Below are 24,470 nucleotides of genomic sequence, written 5' to 3'. Positions count from 1 at the left end.
CAACCATAACAATTTTTTACATCACAGAAACATTTCCATGACCTAAGGTGTCAGCTGGCGATGTGGAATCCCAGATGGGATTGTTTCTGATTAGGAAGACATTTCCTAGTCACAGGGACTGTTTGAGTGTTGTGCATGCTGTTTGCCTCCTCTTGAGTTCAGGTCACTTTAATTTCATCTCAAGTATTCCATGACCTCATCTAGACATTGTGACTCAAGATATATAGTATCTCCTATGGTCACATAGCTCAGACTTGCATCGGGTCTTCTTTGCTGAGCTGGATCAAAATGGATCAGAATTCAGGTGAGAGATTTTCTTTCAGAAAGTGATGCTGTTGATTGCTTAAGGGGCAGCTAAACCTGCCGAGGTTCTAAGAAATAATGTATGGTTCTGGGTACTAATGCTGCTACTTTTCATGTCCAAAGTTCAGCTCCCTCTCTTTAAACATGGTGATTATTTTATTTTTAATTTTTTTACAACAGTCAACCCTGGGTGACCAATTAAGATCAATATATGGATTTGGCACCCCAAAGCCTATTAAATTAGCCAGATCACAACAATTCATGACGCAGGTGACTGCTTTGTGAGAATTCTTCCCAATCACAACATTTAGACATATACCATCTGTATGCCACTCCTATCTGACTCCTTCATACATAGCAGACATCTGAAAGCGAGGTGTAAATTTTTAACCATAATTTTTATTGGTTAATATTAGCTTTAAAATCTTGCATAATATAGGCATGAACACTGGTAAGGTAGTGCTAAGCAAGAGTCTTCATAATAATAACCTTTCTTAAGGGACAGCAAAAATGGTGAAATTTGTTGCCATCCAAAAGTAGCATACAATACAGAAGGAAACCAAGCGGAATGTGGTAGTGGCATCTTTCCCTCCGCAAATATGTTGAAAAGATGGTTCATTGGGATCATTATTTATTTATTTATTTGATTTCTTACCTACCCTTCACCATAAGGTCCTAGGACAGGTTACAGCAATTAATAAATACCATTATTAAGGTGGCTCGTTAAAAAACGTATATCTTGAGTGTCAATGGACAAGGTAAAGAGAACTGATGTTTAGACATGCTAAAATTTGTATAGGATTGGGCCATTAGCTTCCACTCTTGCTTTCTATTTTGGGTGCCTGTCAAGTTTGTTTTCTTGCTGCAAATTGTGAGCTGCTTACAATTCTAATTAGCAAACAGAGACTGTTTTCTTGCTTTCAGAGACAGTTGCACTAGTCATAACTGTTAGACAAGAAAAAAAGGCTTCTAATTATCACCTAATATGACCTCTTGATTTATTCCATGAGCATGTAAATAAATCCAAGACTGGAGCCAGTGATAGGGTTATTTTGGGAGTGATCTTGCAGACAAGCAAGGGGTAAATTTAGTAAAACCAACCCACATGGTTCAAGTAAATGACCCAGGCCTTACATGACAGGAAAAGGCAAAAAAGATAATGAAAAAAGAGAGGAATTAATCAGAGCAGCTGGCAGTACTATTAATATTTTTAGGACCTTCTTAAATTAGGTAATTTAAAATAGTGGAGTTAAAATCTGATAAACTGTTTTCATTTTCAAAGAAGCTCTAAGCCTTTGGATTGTGGGGGGGAAATGGAAGCTGACTTTTTAAGTATGAGACGCCAGAAGGAAACTCCTTCCCTTCCAAATTGTTGTTGTTTAATCGTTTAGTCGTGTCCGATTCTTCGTGACCCCATGGACCATAGCACGCCAGGCACTCCTGTCTTGCACTGCCTCCCGCAGTTTGGTCAAACTCATGTTCATAGCTTCGAGAACACTGTCCAACCATCTCGTCCTCTGTCGTCCCCTTCTCCTAGTGCCCTCAATCTTTCCCAACATCAGGGTCTTCTCCAAGGATTCTTCTCTTCTCATGAGGTGGCCAAAGTATTGGAGCCTCAGCTTCATGATCTGTCCTTCCAGGGAGCACTCAGGGCTGATTTCCTTCAGAATGGATAGGTTTGATCCTCTTGCAGTCCATGGTACTCTCAAGAGTCTCCTCCAGCACCATAATTCAAAAGCATCAATTCTTCGGCGATCAGCCTTCTTTATGGTCCAGCTCTCACTTCCATACATCACTACTGGGAAAACCATAGCTTTAACTATACGGACCTTTGTAAGCAAGGTGATGTCTCTGCTTTTTAAGATGCTATCTAGGTTTGTCATTGCCTTTCTCCCAAGAAGCAGGCGTCTTTTAATTTCGTGACTGCTGTCACCATCTGCAGTGATCAAGAAGCCCAGGGGGGGGGGGGAAAGTAAAATATATATATATATAAAGTAAAATATAATTTGGAAGCCCAAGAAGCCCAAGATCCTTGATCCAAATTATATTTTACTGTTTTTAAAGCACTAATAAACAAGCCTCATGTTTCTTTAATTCTGGGAAGATGTGATGGCCTGCACTAATTCAGGGCTCCTGAATGCTTCACAAACCACACAGCCCAGTTTTGGATTCATCTATAATAATTATTAACCCTGATTCTGTGCTGCTAATGCTATTATTAAAATCCTCATAAAGCACATAACCAACTGCACGGGAAACGGTGAGAAGTCTACCACAAGGATGTGCTGAAGCGGGGAGTATATGTGTGACATTCCAGAAGGAGATTTCTAAGGTGCACACCTGACAGGCTGCTATGATTTGCACAACCATGAAGCAGTGAGATTTGCACTGAGCGCAAGTCACCTGAATTGCCTACCAACGCAATTCCGTTGCTTCATTGCAGCACCCACCCTGCCTTGAAAATTTGGGAAGCCCCAACTATTTTTTACATCTATATTGTGCCTTTCCTCTTAAGAAGCCACAGGTAGCTGACATTTGATCATAGCATCATAAGAGTACTAAGGAAGGTACCCCAAGGGTCATCTAGTACAACCCCCTGCAATGCAGGAATCTCAGCTAAAGCATCCATGACAAATGGCCATCCAACCACTGCTTAAAAACCTCCAAGGAAGGAGAGTCCACAACCTGCTGAAGGGAGATGGTTCCACTGTCTAATAGACTCCCCTTCCCCTTTCATCCTCACAATTACTCTCTGGGGCATGGGCATAGGCGGCGGGGGGGGAAGCTAGCCCCCATAAATCAATCAAAATCAATACAAATCAGAGGTTCTGCCTCCCCCAACAAAAAATCCTGGCTTCGCCCATGCTCTGAGGTAAAGTCAGGCCTGCGTGAGAGAGCGACCCGCTGAAAGTTACCCTTTATTATTATTTATTGAATTTATATACTGCCCTATACTTGGGGGTTTCAGGGCAGTTCCCAGAATAAAATTGAGATATAAAACCACAAAATACATAATAAAAACAAAAACAACCCACCCACCCCCCAAAAAGGCCTTTGAAAAGGGCATAGGATGTAAATCAGATCAACAAAAGGCCTGGTTATTGGCTCTGTCTTATTTAGTCAAGCTGCCCAGATGTTTAGAAAGCGTGCACGATTTTAAATTTGGCTTCCGGTCTGCGGCCATTAACTGATCGGCAGGGGAACCTCGGTCTCCAAGGTCCCTGCGCTGTTTAGGAGGGGGGGTGCCATTGGAGCGTGGTAGCCCCCCCCAGAAAAATCTCAGATCGGGCTTTCTGAGGACGTGGACACCCGGCAGTGCTCCATAAAGTCCCCCTCGCTGCCCAGGAAGCTCGTTAAGAGCCCCGAGAGCAGGCAGAGTGGAGACGGAGCCTCGGGTCGATTGCTACCTAAACAGTGCAAAGCTCTGAGCTGACGTTAATTTGAGCAGCAGATACCTCCTAAATTGGAACATTTGGAATGTGAGTACAATTTATTAAATGGTTTTGAGAATAATTTGGCCAGGGGAAGGGATTTAAAAGTACGGAGGTCGACCCCCCCCCCCGAATGACTGTGACGCAGCTAGCTTGCCTACAGCCGAAACATCAGACAGGAAGATACTAATTTACTTTATAAGCGGACCTAGAAATCTCCCTTTTGTTGCAGGGCAAGGGGAGGTAATTAAAAGAGTGGAAATCCTGCAATCTAAAGTTTTTAAAGTCTGAAAGACCCTCCTGTAAGCTGGGAACGAGCTCCGGGAGGCTTGGACGAGTTTTTATTGTGGCGTCATAAAGGGAAAGAAAGGAAGCTTGTTATTGCTGTGAACTATTGAACTGTAGTGCTAAATCTGTCAAAACAGTAAGGCTGGGAATCTTCTTCAGTATTGGATTTAAAAAAGCAGAAATTGAGGTGAAAATTAGAGGCAGAACCATAGAATCATAGAATCGTAGAGTTGGAAGAGACCACAAGGGCCATCCAGTCCAACCCCCTGCCGAGCAGGAAACACCATCAAAACATTCTTGACATATGCCTGTCCAGATAAACCAGTCCAGATAAAAAGCTTAAGATCAGAACTTTGACTACAAGAATTAGCACCATCTTGGATCCTGCAGTTCATGCCTCCATGAAATTTGAGACTCAAAATGGAAGTAGACAAAACATCATCCACCAGTTGGAATGATAAATGTTTGCAATATATTCTGGAACAATGCCATGAGATACTGAGTCATTTACGTGAAGCCAGAAGAGAAAGACTTGAACTTTTGGTAAAAGACTTGCCTCAGGAAGAAGAAAAGGAATGCGAGGAACCTAAACAACCCAACAAAGATGAAATCCGAAAGGAGCTGATGGATTGGAACCTGAAGCAATCAGTGAGAGGGGCTGCACAGGACTTTGATGTGACATTAGGGGCTCCTGAAGAGTCCTGGAAGGAGGCTTCTCTAGTGAGAGAAGGGAAGCTCACTCCAGGAAACAGATTGGTCATTTGGGGAGAGATACAGGGGAAATATCTGTATGGGAAACAAAAGGAAGGATGGTGGTGGGTATGGAGTGAAGAATTGGTTAGACTGAAGCGACAGGCGAGGGAGTGGTATGGGTTGAAATGGATCAAAGAGGGTGTGAAAGAATGGGTGATTGTAATAAGGGGACGGATTGAGACGGTCTGGAACTGGAAATGTTTTAAAGGAACTTGTCTATGCATTTTGGGACTTGTAACCAGGGGAAGGAGGGATGATTAAGATTTATATAATGATGGTAAAGGAGGAAGAGAAAATATTATGGAGAATGTGGAGTACTTGTGGGGGGAAATTATAGGCTAAAGGGATTAAAAAATATGAAGTTAGGTATAAGAATAAATGTAAAATAGAAAGTCAAGGAAGGAGATATAGTATCAATATAATTACATATGTTGAAGTAAGATCATTAATTGTGGGATTAATAGATAGGGATTTAAAAATTAAATATTGTGAAAGCTGTATAAATTGGGTTTAAATTAGACTTGGGGGAGGGAGGGACGGGGAAGTTGAAGTTATTAATAAGTGATAATAGAAAGATATGTTTTTTCTTTTCTTTTTTGCCCTGTATGTGATTTATGTATAATGAATAATGATTGCTACCTATATATGTAATCAGAAAATATGCAATAAACATATTTTTTTTAAAAAATAAATTTGGCTTCAGTCTATCCCATACTGTAGTAGCCTGTTCTTATCTATCAGAGTGTTCTTAATTGACGGCTGCAAACTTTTCAGGGATAATTTTATTGTTTTGTCTTATTTTTTAAGCTTAGAGTGTACTAAAATCAAGCGGATGCATACATTTTATGAACTAAGATAAATAAATGAACATGGGCTGAGCGGGGGGCGGGGAGGTTTCAAGAGTTTCCCATAGAAGCGCCCGCTTAGGATATTCCGCGTTTAGCCGCAGGCACCGGGGAGATCCAGCAGCGGGATCTGTACAGGTGCGCCTCCGTCCCCCCTCACAGCCTCCGTAAAGCGGACGGCGGACGGAGACGGCGCCGCGTCCTCCCGAAGCCTCTCGCGCCAGTCCTTAGGCATCGGCCCCGCTCGCCTTGGGAAGCTGCAGTGCTCCAGGCCCGCCAGCCTTCCCAAAGCACGGAGGGCCCGAGGGCCCCCGCGACCCCCAACGGCTCATCCCACCCGCGCGCGCCGCTCCCAATCAGCCCTCTCGAGCCTAGCTGAGGCGGAGTCGGCCTCGCGCGTGGCCCACAGCTGGGAGGGGAGGCGCGGGCGGCATGATCGGGACCGTGCTCTGTTACGTGCTGCTGCCCGTGGCGCGGCTCCTGCGGGCTTTCCGAGGTAACCCCCGCGCTCGCGCTGCCGTCCCTCTTTCTTTCCCCGGCCTCCTTCTGTTTCCCGCCCCTCCCCCCACGCCTCATGAGAAAGAAGAGGCGGCTTCTCAAGGCAAGAGGGCACGGGGCACACGACGCGAGGTCAGCCGAGGCCCAAGGCTGACAGGAATCCCCGCTGCTGCCCCTCCGCGCTTCTCCACCACTAGGCCTGGCCGGACAACGCTCAGCGGCCTGGAAGCCTCCCTTCTCCCCGCTTCGTCCTGCCTCAGGGTCCCCTTTGCGAAGTCCCCCCTCCCCTTCGAGGGACGTGGTGGTGGTGGTGGTGGTTGTTAACAATTCTGCCCCTACATTCACGGAGACAACATTATCTGGCGTCGGCGACCGCCAGTGCTTTTTTCAGTGTAATAAAATGCTTAACATCGGGGTGGGGGCTGTGTTATTTTAAAACCAGGTGGCCATTTTCCCATATGGGCAACCTGTGGGGGGCGGGGCGGGGACAAAGCAGGACAGGAGTGCCAGTTGTGGGCGGGACCCGACGCAGAAGTGGGCGGGGCAGTGAATGCAAATCATTGCCTTTGCACAGTCGGCTGGTTTTTTTCCTATCCATGCTGTTTCTCTATCCCGCAGCCGCGCTAAACGGAACGAAAACGCACGCACGCTCAAAGAGGGTGTGTTTTAAGGTGTGCGTGGGTGCATGCGCACGCGTCCGAGGGGTGGATAACCCTAACGGCCAGACGGAGAAGCTTGGGAAGCTGCGTTTGTCTCTCTCTCTCCCCCCCCCCTCCGGCCCCGGGTTTTCCTACCTTGTTTAAACCAAATGTTGCTCTAAGTAAGAACTAGTAATTGTGGTTTGACTGGATGATGGTAGTGGGGAAAGGGATTAAGGAGGCGGGGGGGGGTGGAGCGAAGTGTGGGCGGGAACGTGGGAAGAGTAGGCAAACGCGTGTATTTGTGGTGATCATAATAAATGAAACATTTAGGCCTTTTGCACTGTTCAAAACACTTCAGATTTGTGTTGTAATCCTTGGAAGTACCTTTTTCAGGTATGCTTTTAATACATTCTCTTCCCCCCTTTTGAAGGAGAGGGGTACAGATGTCCCATTTCAGAATTTTCTAACAATTCAATGCTTTGAACTGTAAATGTATCAAGTTTCAGGGCTCCAGCACATTGGGAAGTACTCTTAAGTGTTAGTCTTTCTCTGACCCCTGGCCCTAGTTTCTTGCATAATAAAGTTATCCTGCATCACACTCCACCCATCATGATGACAAATATTTTGCTACCATATAATATCAGGTGACTAAAAAACAAATGTGATGGAACAAGGATTAGCATGCTAACCCAGAGAAGAGGATTCATCTAATAGCCAAGCTAGATCCAATGCAGGAGATCTGTCTGGTTTGTTTGATTGGGATTATGTCTTTGGGGCATAGCTGTCAAGTTCTCCCTTTTTTTAAGGGAAATTCCCTTATGCTGAATAGGCTTGACAGCTATGCTTTGGGGGAGATTTTTAAACCTCTTCCGCTGTCCTGTTTTCTTGCTCCCTTCCAATCTGAAACTGTTTCCTAAATACATATACCAGCCAGATAACATAGCTTAAACCTTTACATTCTGTACTACTTCATTCTGTTCCAGTTCATGAGGTAATCCAATATTGCTTGTTTAACTTGTTTTAACAATGCCTCCTGATCTGGTAAGAACATTTTGGAAATGAATGTCTGTTAATTGTTACTTCTTTTTGCACTCAAATCAATAATAGAAAATCATTGAGATTTTGAGATCAGCCAAAGTGATCAAGGAAGTCTTGATATTGCTAAACCCAAATGTTCAAAATCATGAAGCTGCAACACTATAAGACTGCTTTAGACAGTGACTTTCCCTCTCACCCACTCAGGATTGGTAAAAGCAGGTGTGCCCTACTGTGCCAACCTTTTGCTGATCCTTCTGAATTGTCCTCGTATCATAAACTGTTGAGTTCTAATAATTTTGTGGCACCTAATTTTGCTACCCTTTGGAAACGTGTTGTTTTAATCAGCATCTGCTGTTGGCTTATTTTGGCAGATGCTTTCTTTACATGTCGAAAGAACGTGCTTCTGGCGAAGAGCACGACTACCCATATAGACGGCCTAACTGCTCCCATCAGTGGGAAGCCTGTCTCAGAGGAGCAGCAAGCCCTGCTGCAGCAGTGGCTGGAGGAAGGTGCTGGTGAGGTCCATGCCAGTGAGAGTGCTTCAAAACAAGAGAAGGTGCCCACGATATCACATGCTGAGTGGCTGGAAGGCCCAGAGCTACTGATGACAAGCTTAAGTGACCTGAATGTATCACCACAATCTGGTGGCAAGGAGCAACTGCCAAGTGAGGTCCAGATTGAGACATCTCCTGGACTACAGGAATTTGTAGAAGTGACAGGAAGTTTACCTGCAGAAGAAAGGGAGGCCTTAGGGGACAATGCTATATGGACAGCAGTAAGGACGCAGGCTGATCCTCAGATGGTTGAAGCTGCTCCTCTGTCTACAGAAGTGTGGATTGAAGACCCTGCAGTGTTAGCCTGGAGTCATGCCCAGGAGACAGATGTGGGACCAACAGAGGGAGCAGTATGGCCTTTTCAGAATGCTGGTCAGTTTCAGCCACTCCCACTAGAGATACCATATCATGGTGAGTATAATTAATGTACATCATCTTCTGATTTTGACTCTGCTTTCATAAAGCAAAACTTTCCATATAATACCACTGTATGATCTTTGCCATGTGTGAGGCTGCAACAGTGCTGAAAAACACCAGTATTATCTTTCCGCAGACTCTTTTAAAGCTTTGCCTTGGAAGCATAGTCCATTGCTGAACTCATTTCATGTTTGAATATGTTATTACTAGTTTAATGTAGTATGACCAAAATTACACCCCAAAAAGCATAGGCAGGTTTTGTGAATAGTTGCCATCAGAATGGCATGGCAAAGTAGTTAAAGGAGTGTTATTCAAGGTGTATTACTGTCTTGTGAAGTAGGCCTATAAAATACCACAATGCATCTGTTAATCTTCAAGATGCCACCATGCTCACTTTGTTGCTTTTAAATACATTTATCCATTGGTCGCCTATCAATCTCTGCCAGTGGAGTACTTTTATATTAGTGAAGGATAACAATCTGAAGAATCTTTCTGAACGATCATATCATAGTTCAGATTCTTCAACCAATTGGTGAATGATAAATCCTTCATTTCCCACATAGCAGCGGTAACTTAGGGCCAAACTGTAAAGATAGTAAATGTCTTTGCATTTAACAAGCACCTTTTAAAGTAAGTAAAGGTGAAGGGACCCCTGACCATTAGGTCCAGTCGTGACCGACTCTGGGGTTGCGGCGCTCATCTCGCTCTATTGGCCGAGGGAGCCGGCGTACAGCTTCTAGGTCACGAACCGCCCTTCGTCCCTCTTGAAAGTAAGTAGTAGCTTCTAAAAGATGGTAATTATGAGCCTAGGGCTTGCTGATCAGAAGGTCAGCGGTTCGAATCCCTGTGATGGGGTGAGCTCCTGTTGCTTGGTCCCAGCTCCTGCCAACCTAGCAGTTCGAAAGCACATCAAAATGCAAGTAGATAAATAGGAACCGCTATAGCGGATAGGTTCCTATAGCGGATAGGTTCCTATAGCGGATAGGTTCCTATAGCGGATAGGTTCCTATAGCGGAACCTATCCATTCTTAAGGAAATCAGCCCTGAGTGCTCCCTGGAAGGACAGATCGTGAAGCTTAGGCTCCAATACTTTGGCCACCTCATGAGAAGAGAAGAATTCTTGGAAAAGACCCTGATGTTGGGAAAGATTGAGGGCACTAGGAGAAGGGGACGACAGAGGACAAGATGGTTGGACAGTGTTCTCGAAGCTACGAACATGAGTTTGACCAAACTGCGGGAGGCAGTGCAAGACAGGAGTGCCTGGCGTGCTATGGTCCATGGGGTCGCGAAGAGTCGGACACGACTAAACGACTAAACAACAACAACATAGCGGGAAGGTAAACGGCGTTTCCATGTGCTGCTCTGGTTTGCCAGAAGCGGCTTTGTCATGCTGGCCACATGACCTGGAAGCTATACACCGGCTCCCTCGGCCAATAATGCGAGATGAGCGCGCAACCCCAGAGTCGGTCACGACTGGACCTAATGGTCAGGGGTCCCTTTACCTTTTTATGAGGATCACAGCTTTGTTGTTGTTGTTTAGTCGTTTAGTCGTGTCCGACTCTTCGTGACCCCATGGACCATAGCACGCCAGGCACTCCTGTCTTCCACTGCCTCCCGCAGTTTGGTCAAACTCATGTTCGTAGCTTCGAGAACACTGTCCAACCATCTTGTCCTCTGTCGTCCCCTTCTCCTAGTGCCCTCAATCTTTCCCAACATCAGGGTCTTTTCCAAGGATTCTTCTCTTCTCATGAGGTGGCCAAAGTATTGGAGCCTCAGCTTCACGATCTGTCCTTCCAGGGAGCACTCAGGGCTGATTTCCTTAAGAATGGATAGGTTTGATCTTCTAGCAGTCCATGGGACTCTCAAGAGTCTCCTCCAGGATCACAGCTAGAGAGGATTTAACCCTTTCATCCCCTGCTTTGGTCCTGATGAAAATCACTTCTAATTGCATTGGGGTGGAGGCAAATTGGTGCTATTTGCAGTTTTTAAAACCATGCATGTTAAATGTAAGGGTGCATTTAACTCCACATCTTATTTGGTCCATAGGGTCAAACTATTTGTGATGCTGGAGATCTGTGATTAGGATCTCCCACTGTATTTATAAATTAAAAGCACCTGTTTGAACTTTTGGAATGGATTGGGGTTCTGGAAGGGGGTTAAGCCTTTTCCCTCATGCAGTTTCCTCTGCCTATTCCCTCATCCCCCACCCTCATATTTCTAACATTTGTCTTCCTTTCTTTGTCATTACGCAGAAATTCTGTGGAGGGACTGGGAAGATCTTTCTGCTCAGGCTTGCATCCCAGAGTTGAGCTCAGAGGCTGGTTCTTTATTTGAATTCAGAGTCATGTCGTATAACATTCTGGCCCAGGACCTGATAGAACAGAGCCCTCATCTTTACATGCATTGTCATCCAGATATTATGAACTGGAGCTATCGCTTTGCAAATCTCTTACAGGAGATCCAGCACTGGGATCCTGAAGTGAGTGTAACATTTGCATTAGGCACTACAGTGGGACCTCGACTTACGAATTTAACCCGTTCCGAATGCACACTCGTAGGTCGAAAACTTCATAAGTGGAGTTTCCCATAGGAAAAGCGGTTTCCTATAGGAATGCATTGGAAACGAAAAAATTCGCAAGTCGAGGAAACTACTTCTCGCAGCGAATGGGTTTTCCGTTCGGATGTCAAAAAAAATCGTAATCGCGCAGCCACTTTTTCCGCTCGTGACTCAAAAAAGTCGGATGTTGAGTAGCTCGTAAGTCGAGGTCCCACTGTATATTAGTTAGAGAGGAGAGGGAGATCCTAAGTATATTGTTCTTAGCTAGTGTCTGATAATATGGCTCCCAGAGTCCTCACTTGCTGCAACTGGAATTTGGGTCCTTCTCGCACATAGTGGTACCTCATGTTGCAAATGGGATCCGTTCCGATGGCTCGTTTGCAACATGAAAAGCCACAACATGAAGCGCTGCATCTGTGCACGCGCATGATGCAATGTGGTGCTTCTGAGCACGCGCAAAGCGCAATTTAGCGCTTCTGCACATGTGCACAGGTTACGGACGCGCCGAACCTGGAAGTAACCAGGACTTCCGGGTTCGGCGCATCCGTAACCTGAAAAGATGTAACATGAAGCGGACGTATTGTGAGGTATGACTGTAGATTCCTATCAAGGGTCACAGAGAACTTTCTGTGGCTGTGAATCTGTGAGGACTTTCAGTTTCAGTTTCCCACTCCTTGAACTCTTTGCACTTCCTCTCCTTATTTTAGGTACTTTTTGAATATGTACAGTGGTACCTCTACTTACGAATGGAGCTCCGTCTGCCATCTTGGATGTGTTAGATAGGATTTTTTCTACTTATGAATTTTTAGATAGAGTTGCTTCTACTTACGAATTTTTTCTCCCAATGCATTCCTATGGGATTCGACTTAAAAAAATTTTCGACTTACGAATGTGCGTTCGGAACGCATTAAATTCATAAGTAGAGGTACCACTGTAATTGCTTGTAGTGCCAAAGGATGCTGTATTTTTTCACTCTGTAATAGGGGAAATAGGTATAGGGAAGATATTCAGTCAGAACTAGTTATAGTGAGGGAACTTGTTCTGCCTTGGGAGAGCTGCTGCTAAGTATGTTCTCTGTTGCTTTCTAGATTCTTTGTCTCCAAGAAGTTCAGGAGAATCACTATTGGGAACAGCTGGAACCAACACTTACGATGATGGGTATAAGTAGTTTTTGAGATGGAGACTAGCTCACAATTTTTCTGGGATGATTTGCTTTACCCCCTGAGTTTGATAGAAGGAATGGTTGTGGGGAGGTTGGAGCTTCTCTGCTATCTTTAAAGCCACACTAGGATATCACCATTTAGTCAGAGGCTTGGTCTGTCTGTCTCCCATGGTTTTCGGAGTGGGGTTGTAGCCTCATGCTGGGGATTAAAGTCAACATTCCTTTTAAAATAAAAAATGAGAAGCAGCCGTGGGAGGCTGCAGTTAGGAAGAGGAGGTTGATGCAGGAGGTGCTGCTTAATTTCTCTCCCTCCTGCTGTCTCCTCACTCAAAATCCTGCTCCTACCCGCAAGCTGCTTTTCCTGTGAGTCAGGATATGGATCCCAGCAACCCTTCTCCCCACTAGTGGAAAAGCAAGTTGGGGAAACTGGTTTTGAGCAGGGAAACATCCAGGCCCAAAAAGGATTAAGCTGTCTTTGACATTCCTTTGCTCAAACTTGGGAGCTCCAGCAGCATCTTTTCAGTTTAACAAGGAAAAATTGCATCTCCTCTATAACCTCTAGTTGAGCTTTGTGAATAAAATCATGCCAGGTTTAGAACCGTCTGACTTTTAGGTGGCCTTTTTTGTACCAGAGTAGGGAACCTTCACCCCAGACATGGTTCCCTGCCTTCCTGAATCTGCTCCAACTCCTGTGACAGTTGGATGTGTATGGCTTGGCATGGTTTTACAAGAGGAACAGGAGGAACATTTGTTGGCTGAACACTGTAAAAACAGAAGTGTAAGATCTCTATATAATTTCAATTTGCCTACAGAGACTTGCAGCCTAATCCTATGCAGATTTACTTATACAGTAGTTCAATGAGGCTTACTCCCACGTATGTGTTAGAGTTGCAGCCTTAAGTTCTTGGTTGTCTAAATTGATCTGAGGAGGCCTTTGTTGTTTGGCTAGGCTTTGCCTGCATCTACAAGCGGAGGACAGGCAGGAAGACAGATGGTTGTGCAATCTGCTACAAGCAAAGCAAGTTTCAGTTGATAAGTGCTAGTCCTGTTGAATACTTTCGGCCTGGCTTGGACATCCTCAACAGGGACAATGTTGGTCTGGTATTACTGCTACAACCTTTACTCCCAGAGAGCTTAGGAGACAAATCAATCAGCCCCTTGTGTGTGGCAAACACTCATGTGTTGTATAATCCCCGTCGGGGCGATATCAAACTGGCTCAGATGGCTCTGCTCCTAGCCGAGGTAGACAAGACTGCAAAAATGGCTGATGGCAATTACTGCCCTATTATCTTATGTGGGGACCTGAACTCTGTGCCTGACTCACCGCTATACAAGTTCATTCGGAATGGCCAATTGTACTACCATGGAATGCCAGCCTGGAAGGTAAGCAGAGAAAGGGGATAGATGGCAACATTTCTTGACTCAGCTTAAAACGTATCATGCCTTTGTAGACTTAGCAGCTTCTGAGATTTTCTACCATTGTACCACTTTTTTGTGGTTTTGGTCAGTTCACTAAGAGAAATTGAATGCGTTAATTTCTCTTGTGATAAAAAGGCCATTATTGTATTTTGGTCATAGGTGCTACAGGAAGAAGTCCAAGCTAGAATCTATGTAAACTTGGGCTATCTCCATGACAGCTTCCTGCATTGTTGCTTTAGTATATTAGCACAAAACATGAAGCTGGGGTGGTGGACAAAGCAGGCACAGAAATAGGAAGTTAATGAGATCAAAACTTTTCTACAAGTTAAATTAAATGTTCAAACAGATATTATGATACCTTCAACTTAGAACAGACAGAAACTATTCCCCCTCAATCTTGCTGCCCCAATGTATTCTGTTATATTCATTTGAAAATAATAAACTTTTTGAAAAGTAGAAAGTCAGATGAGTGTATTATTCTATACTGCAAATGTGAAATCTGTTATGCGAATGACACAAACTATGCTGGTTTTGCTGTATGGTCAGATGGGAGCAGAATAAACTGAAGCTACTAGCCTGTGTGGGCTGCTGGATAGGGTGTGCATTGGATGCACATTGAAAACTGTCCTGCATATACCAGTTTAAAATTACTGGATTCTAAACCTTTTTCTCTCCTTGAGACAATCACACATTTGCTGCTGTACCCCCATCTGCTACCATATAGGCTAGATTTCTAACATTCTTGATTACCCGGGAATAGTCTAGACTGGGTGCTTCCAGACAGGGGCATGGTATTATAAAAGGGTCCTTAGCAACAGGCTTCCTTAACTTGCTGTAGTATTTTTGGAAAGCGTAACTTCAGATTAAATTGGGGTGGTGGAAGATATATGCTGGCATTCTGATGACAGTGGCACTGTACGGGTGCTGCAAAAACTTGCATGCAACAGCAGCCTTGATTCCATAATACACACCCTTCATTGGGTTTTCTTTCTTTTGACTAAGTGACTAATTCCTTTGCTTGTAAATTCCTAGTGTAGTCACAAAACTGTAGATGTGGGTGCCAGTTTTTAAGCTTGTGTGTGTGGCTGTGCCTACTATAAATTTTGCTGTATTTGAGAAGATTATGTGTTTCAAAACACTCGTGTGTGTGCTTGTGTTCTGCTCCTGTAGGTGTCTGGACAAGAAGACTTCTGTCAGAACCCACACCAGCGGAAACTGCTGACTCCCTTGTGGCCCAGCTCTCTGGGGATTACAGACTGCTGCCAGTATGTCAGTCTTTGCCAAAGCAAGAAGTCAGGTGAGCTTCGTGGTGGAAATGAGGACAAGTGTTGCAGAGACTTGTTCTCTGTCATTAATGTACTGTCTGAAAGTTGCTAAAATCCTCAGACTGACTAAGAGCCTAACCACATATAATGTTACTATCCTATAAGTAATGTTTATTCATAAAAGTGTGTATTCGCTCTGTCCATAATTGTGGGTTAGGGTCCCCCTCCTCTGCTTTAACCAGCATTTGAGTTTTGAAATTGCATTTTGATGGTTGTATGGGTGCAGTGTGGACTTGTACCTCCACCTCATGCAAATAACAACACTAGGTTGTGTGAAAATAATCAAAATCAACTTAAATGCTTCATTTTATTTCCCTCCTTTGATCTGCCTTTCTCCCTGTAGACAGGCGCAAATACAGCCGTGACTTCCTGCTTCAGTTCCGTTATTGTGATGTTGCATGTGAGCGACCTGCAGATCTGATCCTGTTGGAAGGTGTGACGGATGCCATGCCAGGTACCCAAAGTTTCCCACCACTTCATTCTGCAACTATGATACACCTAGTTGGAACAGATCTTTTAATACTGAATGGTTTGGACTCACTAGCAGGTTTGCTGTTTTACGAAAATGTCTACAATTACTCTTGGGCATTCCTAAAGTGGTTCTTTCAATCCTGGGCAAAATATTTTACTTGAAAGAGCAGCACTTTTACTCATCACTTGAGCCATGTCTTGGTTTTATCTTGTTCCTGTTTGCATATGAGCTGCTTAACCCAGTTCTGGAGGTGAGAAAGCAGGAGGGACTGATTTTTAACTGTGGTAGATGTTCTCACCTCTTAGTCTCTTTATGCACCAATATATTTCATTGAATGCTGAAACCTTGACCTGTTCCCCAGCCTTTCCCATTTTGCCACTTGGTTTTGACAATGTCGATTGTTGAAGCAGCAATTTGGGTGGGGTTACTAATTGTGAGTTTAACCCCAAAATTGTATGTTCAGTGGTGTATCTGATCTGTATTTCTTTCGTGCATTGCAGACCGTCCTGCACATTGGCCTAAGGAGCTCACGGTAGTGAACAACTCTGATCCAGATCTGTGTTACTCAAGGTAACTTTAAGGGGAAGGGTGTTGGGTCCCATGAATGAGACAGTTCCATAGCCAGGATTGTTTATCTTGAGAGCATAGTGGAGTCACCTTTGGCTGAAGGGAATTGTATGATCCCTGTCACAAAGCCTATGTTAGAGTCAAGGTTTACTCCAAAGAAAGGGGGCTGCGTTTGCAAGAGCAAGTTACCTTCATACTGCCGTTACTCTCTGGGTTACAGGAGAGAGTTTTTTCTTTCATTTGTTACAACGAAATAAATTGAAACCAACCATGGGTGGACCAACTGAGAAACTCTCTTGAAACCAACAGGCTGTATAAGAACTGCTACTGCTACCCAGGAGGACTCCCCTGCTCAGTGCCTGGGGGCCCGGCCCTGCTTCTCTCCACCTGGCTTGGGGCGGGCCCTGACAGGCGCCAAAAAGGACCGCTGCCGCTACTGGGCAGAGAGGGCACTGTTTTTTGTTTGTTTTGTTTTTTTAATTGCTGTTATTTTTTACCTATGTCATTTTAAACTGTGATATTAATGCTGTATTCTTAGTTTTAGATTTTGATTTATGTGGAAATTGTTTTCTATTTGGTTGTATATTTTTTGATGTGGTTTATTTGTTGTTTATGACTTTTGTAATTATGTAAATCTTGTCATGTTGTAAGCCGCCTTGAGCATTGTTTTTAACTGTGGAAAGGTGGCATACAAATAAAATGATGATGAAACTCAAATTGAGGTATAAGATTAGAAACAAAATAAAAAAATCCTTACAGTAGCACCTTAGAGACTAAGTTTGATATTGGTATGAGCTTTCATGTGCATGCACACTTCTTCAGATAGAGAAGAAAGCAATAACAAACTTAGTTGGTCTCTAAGGTGCTACTGGAAGGAATTTTTTTTATTTTGTTTCGACTACGGTAGACCAACACGGCTACCTACCTGTATAAAATTAGATATATGCCAGGATAGTGCAACAGTTATAAAGGCTGCACTAGCTTGGTCCCACTGTAGCAAGATTCAAGGCTCTTAGCAGACTCCCCTTGAAAATAGTCATCTATCAAATAGAGTGTTGTAATCAAATTAAGGGAGTATCCCCAGGATCAGACGGTAATAGCAAAGCAAATGTCTGTGGAAGGCAGAGTTGAGTAGTTGAATAGTAGTACTTTTAAAGTGTGCTTTCCTTGCATTAATTGAGTTTCTTCTCCTCTTCCCCATGTTTTGGGGATGGGGAGCTGTTTCTCCTGTACAGGTACCCAGGCAGTATCCAGCATGGCCTCAACCTGACTTCTGCCTACACCCACTTCCTGCCTGAGAGAGGTTGCCCTGAGATTACAACCATGCCAATGGGTGTTGGGGCCACAGTTGATTACATCTTCTATTCAGCAAAGCCTGTCAAGAGTGATAATGAAGAATGTGAGTGTTACAGAACTTAAATCTCCTGTATGGCTATACTTCAAGTATTTCATCAGAGCTTTTATGATGGACTGCCTGTCTATCTCAGCCTCAGCCCCTCAGTGAGCCACTGAGGATGGCAGTTTACGTAGTCATAAAATGCATAATTCCCTGTTTTTCATCTGGCTATTACTCTGCAGTGAGTTGCAGTGGTGATCATGTAACTGTTTTGCTTCTTACAGCTGTTCCTTTAATTGTGATCTGAACATAACTGCCAAGTTCCTGCCAGAAAAATAAGGGATCGGCAGACCGGAAGTAGCAGTGCCGCCATTTTGGAACTGGGCGGAGCATGCTCAGAAGCCACTTTTGATGCTGCTCTGCCCAGTTCCAAAATGGACGCTGCACCGGAAGTCGCGCGGTGGCCATTTTGGAACTGGGCAGAGCAGCATTGAAAGTCGCTTCTGAGCATGCTCCGCCCAGTTCCAAAATGGCCACCGCGCCAGAAATCGCTTCTGCGCATGTCCAGAGACTCCAGACATGCGCAGAAGGAGCCTCCCCCAGGCGGTAAGTAAACCAGGGAAAAACAAAAAAAATGTTTTTCCAGCTGGGAATGGCTGGAAAAACGGGGTTTTTCCGGGGAATACGAGATACGTGGCAGCTGTGGATCTGAACAGAGTGGGGGGCTGACTTCCTGTTGTTTTGCCATCAGTTCTTCCTGCTTACTGTACTTCAGCTCTGACCTATGCTCCTTGCCTCCCACAAACACTTCTTCAGTAGGATCTTTGCTCACATCTCTGATCTGGCTGTCAAGAAAAGTATCATAATGTCAATGTCCAGTGTGGTGTAGTGGTTCAGAGCGGTAGACTCGTAATATGGGGAACCGGGTTTGCATCTCCGCTCCTCCACATGCAGCTGCTGGGTGACCTTGGGCTAGTCACACTTCTTTGAAGTCTCTCAGCCCCACTCACCTCACAGAGTGTTTGTTGTGGGGGAGGAAGGGAAAGGAGAATGTTAGCCGCTTTGAGACTCCTTCGGGTAGCGATAAAGCGGGATATCAAATCCAAACTCTTCTTCTTCTTCAATGCTGTCCACAATTTGTCACAGGCAGAAACTGTACTGAACATCTACATTGTGTTGTCCCCCCACTTTAATTTGAGGTCTGAAGCCCCAGAGAGTCATTTGATAGGGTAAAACCTGAAATGAAGCTTAGACTTACCAAGCTAGTGATACTTGCATGATGACTGCAACACGTATTGGCAACATGTTCTCTCACTGGTAGAGCATGTGCTTTAAAATGCAGGAGGTCTCAGGTACAATCGCTGGAATCTCCAGGTAGGGCTGGGAGAGACCCGTCTATGGAAAGCCCCTGGCAGTGAGTGTAGACATTACTGAGGCAGACAATTGGTATAAGGCAGCTTCAAAATTGCCATTTTCCTGTTTTCCTGGTTCATATTTTATTGAATGCTGAAAGATCTGGGAATATGAGCTGACTACACATCTAGGATATTGCAGTCAGGGAGGGATGGTAGTAGAATTAGAAAACTAATTGATTATGATTTTGAGAGGCTGTACAAGTGTGTTTGGGTTAGTGCATTATTTAGTTATTGAAAACAGTGGGGGGGGGTTGTGCGTGTGTGTGTTTGCGCGTGCGCGTGCACCCATGACAGTTGCTAATATCAGTATTTTTACTTTCTGACACTTTCATTGCAGTCTGTCTGTGGTTGAGCTTATGCTTCCTTCCGCCACTCCACATGGGGTATGAGTGTGTATGCTGTGTGTGCCTCTTATTGCAACTGTGATTCATTTTCAGGTCGCAGGATGTACCAAGATGGAGCCCTAAAGCTGCTTGGCCACCTCTCCCTCCTCTCTGAAGACATTCTTTGGTCAGCAAATGGCTTGCCAAACCCTTTCTGTTCATCTGATCATCTTTGTCTGCTGGCCAGCTTTGGCCTACAGATCTCTGACTTCTGATCATGTGCCAGATCTCTTGGACTCTCGCAAGAGTTGGTCTGAATGGGAAAATCATGCCGTTGAAGTTTACATTAGCTATCTTTAAAAAAAGCAAAAGCTATTTATCTTCCCCACCCTCACCCCTCCCCTTTTTGAGATGTCCTTGTTCGTTTCTCCTACACTTCTTTGTTTATGAGGATATAACCTGAGTTCACCCAGAATGCTACAGTGCTTCACTGCCAGTTTATGGCTGCTGCACCAGCTTTTTTTTCTCTTTTAACAACGTGTATCCCACCAGCAAATTAGCAGATTTCTCTCAGCCTGGCAAGTATGCTTAGCCACCATTGCTTAGAAGTCAGCAGAGCATGTCTTTGTGCACCACAAAGACCTTAGCGGGGCTAGAGATGATTTGAGCCCGAGTCTAATCTGGGCTTCATTCTTTTTTCTTTTCATTATAAGCAGCAATTGGCCCATACATTACTGTTTCTGTTGCACCTAGCCCAGAATGCTGCTGATGATTTTTGCAAGCGTGCAAAACATAGGGCTTTTTTGAAGTGCTGGTACTGCTCATAACCTCCCAAGGTGGGTGCTTGTTGACTGAAATGTTGTTTCTCTTTATCTGTTTGGAAGTAGCATCAAATCAACCCGTGTCAACTAACCGTACCCTATGGAGGTCACCTTGCCAAAATTCAGCTCTCCTGCATCAACATTTGGAAGCTGCCTGCTCATATTGTAACAGACTTTTAACTCTGCTCTAAGAGCCCGCTTGGTTTTTATGCTCAGGTTCTTGAGAAGGCTGTTTTCTCTCTCCCATCAACGTGACATTTTTGTTGCCTCTGGTGGCACTTCAGGGAAGAAAAAGATGGACTAAAAGTGGCAAAAACCCAAACGAGAGCTGCTTTGTTCTTTGTTACAGCTTGTAAGCCACAGTACTGGGTACCTCAACTGGTCCTGGCAGTTGCTGCTCATTTTTTCCTTTATCACCAATGAATTGTGACAGGAGCATGTGGCTGCAGAGTTAAGGCCAGCCTCTAAATAACCCACATCCTTTCCTTGATACATGGAATCCACAGGATCAACTTCAGCTTTGTGTGGGCCATGGCAAAACTTTATTTTGTGGGGGGAGGGAACGCATTGGGAGTTGTCAGTATTTTTAATGTTTTCTTAAAATTTGAAAAATAAAATAAAGTTTTATAATTTCAGAAAAGTTGTAAATTCAGTTGGTTGGAATGGCGTGGGTGAAACTGAGCAGGATGCTTTGTGAGAGCCCTTTGTGTGTAGCCCTCTGGCGAACACAGTGGGAACTGCTGATGAAGATGCACCCTGCTGTGGTGCCTGCAAATCCTGAAATCCAGTTTAATATTATGCACACTGAGCCTCCCTGGAGTGATTACCTGAGTATAACAGCTCTTAGAAGCTTTCTGTGGAATTTGGCCAATAAGGCTTTTCATTTTTTAGGAATGCAACTTTCTAGCTCTTGCAGATATGAAAGTAGGCTTGGAAGTGTGTGGACACTGGGCCATGCCTTGTTGAATGCTCAGTAGTAGTAGTAGTAGTAGTAGTAGTAATAATAATAATAATAATAATAATAATAATAATAATAATAATAATATATTTATACCCCACCCATCTGGCTGGGTTCCCCCAGCCACTCTGGGCCACTTCCAACAAAATATTAAAAATACAATAAAACATCAAACATTAAAAACTTCCCTAAACAGGGCTGCCTTCAGATGTCTTCTAAAAGTCAGATAGTCGTTTATTTCCTTGACATCTGATGGGAGGGCATTCCAAAGGGCGGGTGCCACTACTGAGAAGGCTTATTCCTCAGGTGTCAGAATGGAGTGTGGAAGGCCTAGTAAGACTTCAAGGGTGGGGAGAGGGGTATTCAGCACAGTGTGTCACTCCCTTGTTGCTCTCCTCCCTTTCACAATTTCCCAGAAGCAAAATTAAGCAAGTGCAAACAAAGTTGCTTAATCTATGCAAGTTGCAGAGTTTGGGTTACATTTGGTTAAGGTTTTATTGGGGTGCAGTGCGGGTTAAGTATACATACAGCCCTAGATAGGAGTATACTCACCTTAGAGGCAGAAGAGACTTGGTCTGCAATCCTGTGTCCGCTTACATGGAAGTAACTTCTAGTGAACTCTCTGGGATTTCTGTGAGAAGGGGCACGGGTTGCCCCCTTTTTTTTTTACCCCAACTGGTGAATAGTTCTGCCTTCATTTATTTAATCTTCCTGCAAGGAAGTGGTGGTGGTCATTTTTAGGAACACATGGTGGAAAGGCTTCCTGAAGGGGAGGGTGGATAAAGAATGAGGAAACTTCTTGGACATAGAAGTGACTACTTAATTGCAGTGCAAGGAGCCAGAAAGTTACAGAGTGATGCTTATTAAGTTCCAAATGTGGGAATGTTAAGATGACAAGTTTCCATGCTATGAGAGGCATATTGAGTGGCTGTCAAATGTATTATTTTATTTCCTTTCCCTAATCCATAAAGGCTCCATGTACCTCTTTGATTAGAATATGTGTCATTGCCAAAGCTTATTTGGCTGTTGGTGTGCATGGGAGGGCAAGCAGCCACATCATCACACCAGAAAGTTAGCAGCAACAACGAAAAGCCAAGCCTTAACTTTACTGGAAAGAACCCTACTTCATGGCAACTTTGGGAATTGACCAGGGCCTCTGGCATTACCTTGTACAACTCATCATAGCTTTACTCTTCTAGATTCTGGAATAATGAGTATTAACTGCACCCAGCAATTATGATTATAGAAATGCAGAAAATTCCTTTGTGTAGGGAGTCCTGGTTCCCAGCCTTCTGATTTAATACATCTATAGTATTTAATAGAGCTATAGTATCTCTATCATGCTGATTAACCCAGAAGTACAATTGTTTTATTGGCAGTTGGGTAGAATGGGCAAAGTGCCCACAGAAAGCAGAGCTTAGCTTACCTTTCATGATAAACACCTTGCAGCACCATTGGACTATGAACATAGGAAGAACCTACTGGATCAGGCCAATGGCCCATCTACTCCAGCATCCTACTCTCACAGTCGCCTGTGGGAAACCTGCAGACAGCTTTTGTGCACAAGAGTATGCTCCTCTCCTTCAATTTCTAGGATACTGCCTCTGTTGGCATAGCCATCATGGATAGCCTTATCCTCCCATGATTTTGTCCATTCCTCTCTTAAAGTCATCCTTGTCGGAGGCCATCACTGCCTGCAAGGTCACACCCACAGCTTATATTTAAAGCACATAGCTTCCGCCACAGAGACCTGGAGTTTGTAAAGGGGGCTGGGAAGTGTAGCTCCATCAGGCTTAAACTAAAGTTGCCAGGATTCTGCAGAGAAGCTATGTGCTTTAAATGTATGGGATGGGAGAGATTTATGCTGTTTTTGTTCCCTTACATCAGTGTTTCTCAACCTTTTTTGGGCCAAGGCACACTTGTTCCATGAAAAAAATCACAAGGCACACCACCATTAAAAAAGTTTAAAAATTTAACTCTGTGCCGCCCTATATTGACTATATAATTATGACTGTAAGAAACACTTGCCAATTGCTGTGTTGGTTGCAATCTCCTGTAATAAGGCTTCACAAGCCGCTGATTTCTCTGCCAGCACAATCCTTTGCTCAGCAAGTTTCAGGTTGAGCTCATCCAGCCAGCTTCTTTAAGTTTGTCTAAAACCACCCTCCCGTGGTGGTGGCTGTTGAGAGCTGCGCTCGCCCCGCGTCATGACCCGGCCGGCTTCCTTTCCGGCGGGTTAGTGTTGATTATTGGCAGCCGCCAGGCACGTGACAATGCAAATTGCCCTTCTCGTCGCCGCACGTCGCGGCACACCAGCCAGCGTCTGGTGAGAAACGCTGCCTTACATGGCACAAATTGTGGAGAAAAGAACTTTGGGAAGAAAAAATCAGAATTGAGAGGCAAGACCTTAAGGAGGGTCCGTGTTATCTACTTAAGATCCAACAAATGGTGTTAGTTTTCCATACCGAGCGCACACAATAGTCACTGAAGAAAGCAAACCATCTGCTTCGGTTATGCGCTGTTATGACAACAGCTCTGAAAACAAAACCTAGCTGCTAAAACTGGGTAAGTCATACTGATTATGTCAAAGCAAACCCACAGGTGCCATGAACATCATCTTATTACTGACACACCAGGCTCTGCTCAGCTTACAGGGAGTCAAAGTTGTCTGAAGCAGGTGGTCAGCACACCATGTCAAGTGGGAAGAGTGGTTTGGTGAGATGCAGGACATCTGCTACTGAGATCATGCTTCGTTTTAGGATTCCCCAAGGAGCCTAGCATAGCTGACTTTCTGGCCTGTTAAAAGGGCAGGAACAGCAGTCAATTAACAAGGCACTACATCACAAGTTCATTTCGTACATCTTAGAGCAGGCAAGTGAATAATTTAGTATTAATTAATTAATTGCCTATACCGCCCTTCATCAGAGGATCACAGGGTAGTTTATAATATAAAAACTCAAAATTACTCTAGTAACAAACAAACAATAGCCCCTCCATAGTTTAAATGGTAGTGATGTATGGAAGTGAGAGCTGGACCATAAAGAAGGCTGATTACCGAAAAATTGATGGTTTTGAATTATGGTGCTGGAGGAGACTCTTGAGAGTCCCATGGACTGCAAGAAGATCAAACCTATCCATTCTGAAGGAAATCAGCCCTGAGTGCTCACTGGAAGGACAGATCCTGAAACTGAGGCTCCAATACTTGGGCCACCTCATGAGAAGAGAAGACTCCCTGGAAAAGACCCTGATGTTGGGAAAGAATGAGGGCACAAGGAGAAGGGGACGACAGAGGACGAGATGGTTGGACAGTGTTCTCGAAGCTACGAACATGAGTTTGACCAAACTGC

The 24,470-nt window shown here is 44.3% G+C and overlaps 1 protein-coding gene across 2 annotated transcripts; it reads left to right on the top strand.

The window, feature by feature from the left end:
• The first annotated feature begins 5,784 nt into the window (after positions 1-5,784).
• Positions 5,785-20,805, top strand: ANGEL1 (angel homolog 1). Of its 2 annotated transcripts, none has more exons than XM_035108116.3 (10): positions 5,785-6,116; positions 8,169-8,762; positions 11,021-11,247; positions 12,414-12,483; positions 13,437-13,870; positions 15,077-15,203; positions 15,575-15,685; positions 16,204-16,273; positions 17,506-17,669; positions 19,459-20,805. In XM_035108116.3, exons 1-10 carry the CDS (start codon positions 6,053-6,055, stop codon positions 19,617-19,619), a joined length of 2,022 nt encoding a protein of 673 aa, XP_034964007.1. In that variant the 5' UTR covers positions 5,785-6,052; the 3' UTR covers positions 19,620-20,805. The 2 variants fall into 2 exon arrangements, with proteins under 2 accessions (XP_034964007.1, XP_088528647.1); XM_088672521.1 differs by lacking the exon at positions 5,785-6,116 and adding an exon at positions 6,816-6,938.
• The last annotated feature ends 3,665 nt before the right edge of the window (positions 20,806-24,470 follow it).

The sequence above is a fragment of the Zootoca vivipara genome, chromosome 1, assembly GCF_965207765.1.
Source record: "Zootoca vivipara chromosome 1, rZooViv2.hap1.1, whole genome shotgun sequence".
NCBI classification, from domain to species: domain Eukaryota; kingdom Metazoa; phylum Chordata; class Lepidosauria; order Squamata; family Lacertidae; genus Zootoca; species Zootoca vivipara.
This window is presented reverse-complemented; position numbering and strand designations above follow the sequence as displayed.

Excerpts from the sequence above, each read along its gene's own strand:
- ANGEL1 (XM_035108116.3), top strand. The coding sequence starts at position 6,053 with ATGATCGGGACCGTGCTCTGTTACGTGCTGCTGCCCGTGGCGCGGCTC. Across the intron at positions 6,117-8,168 it reads GCTCCTGCGGGCTTTCCGAG|ATGCTTTCTTTACATGTCGA; the intron begins GTAACCCCCGCG and ends TTATTTTGGCAG. Across the intron at positions 17,670-19,458 it reads CAAGAGTGATAATGAAGAAT|GTCGCAGGATGTACCAAGAT; the intron begins GTGAGTGTTACA and ends ATTCATTTTCAG.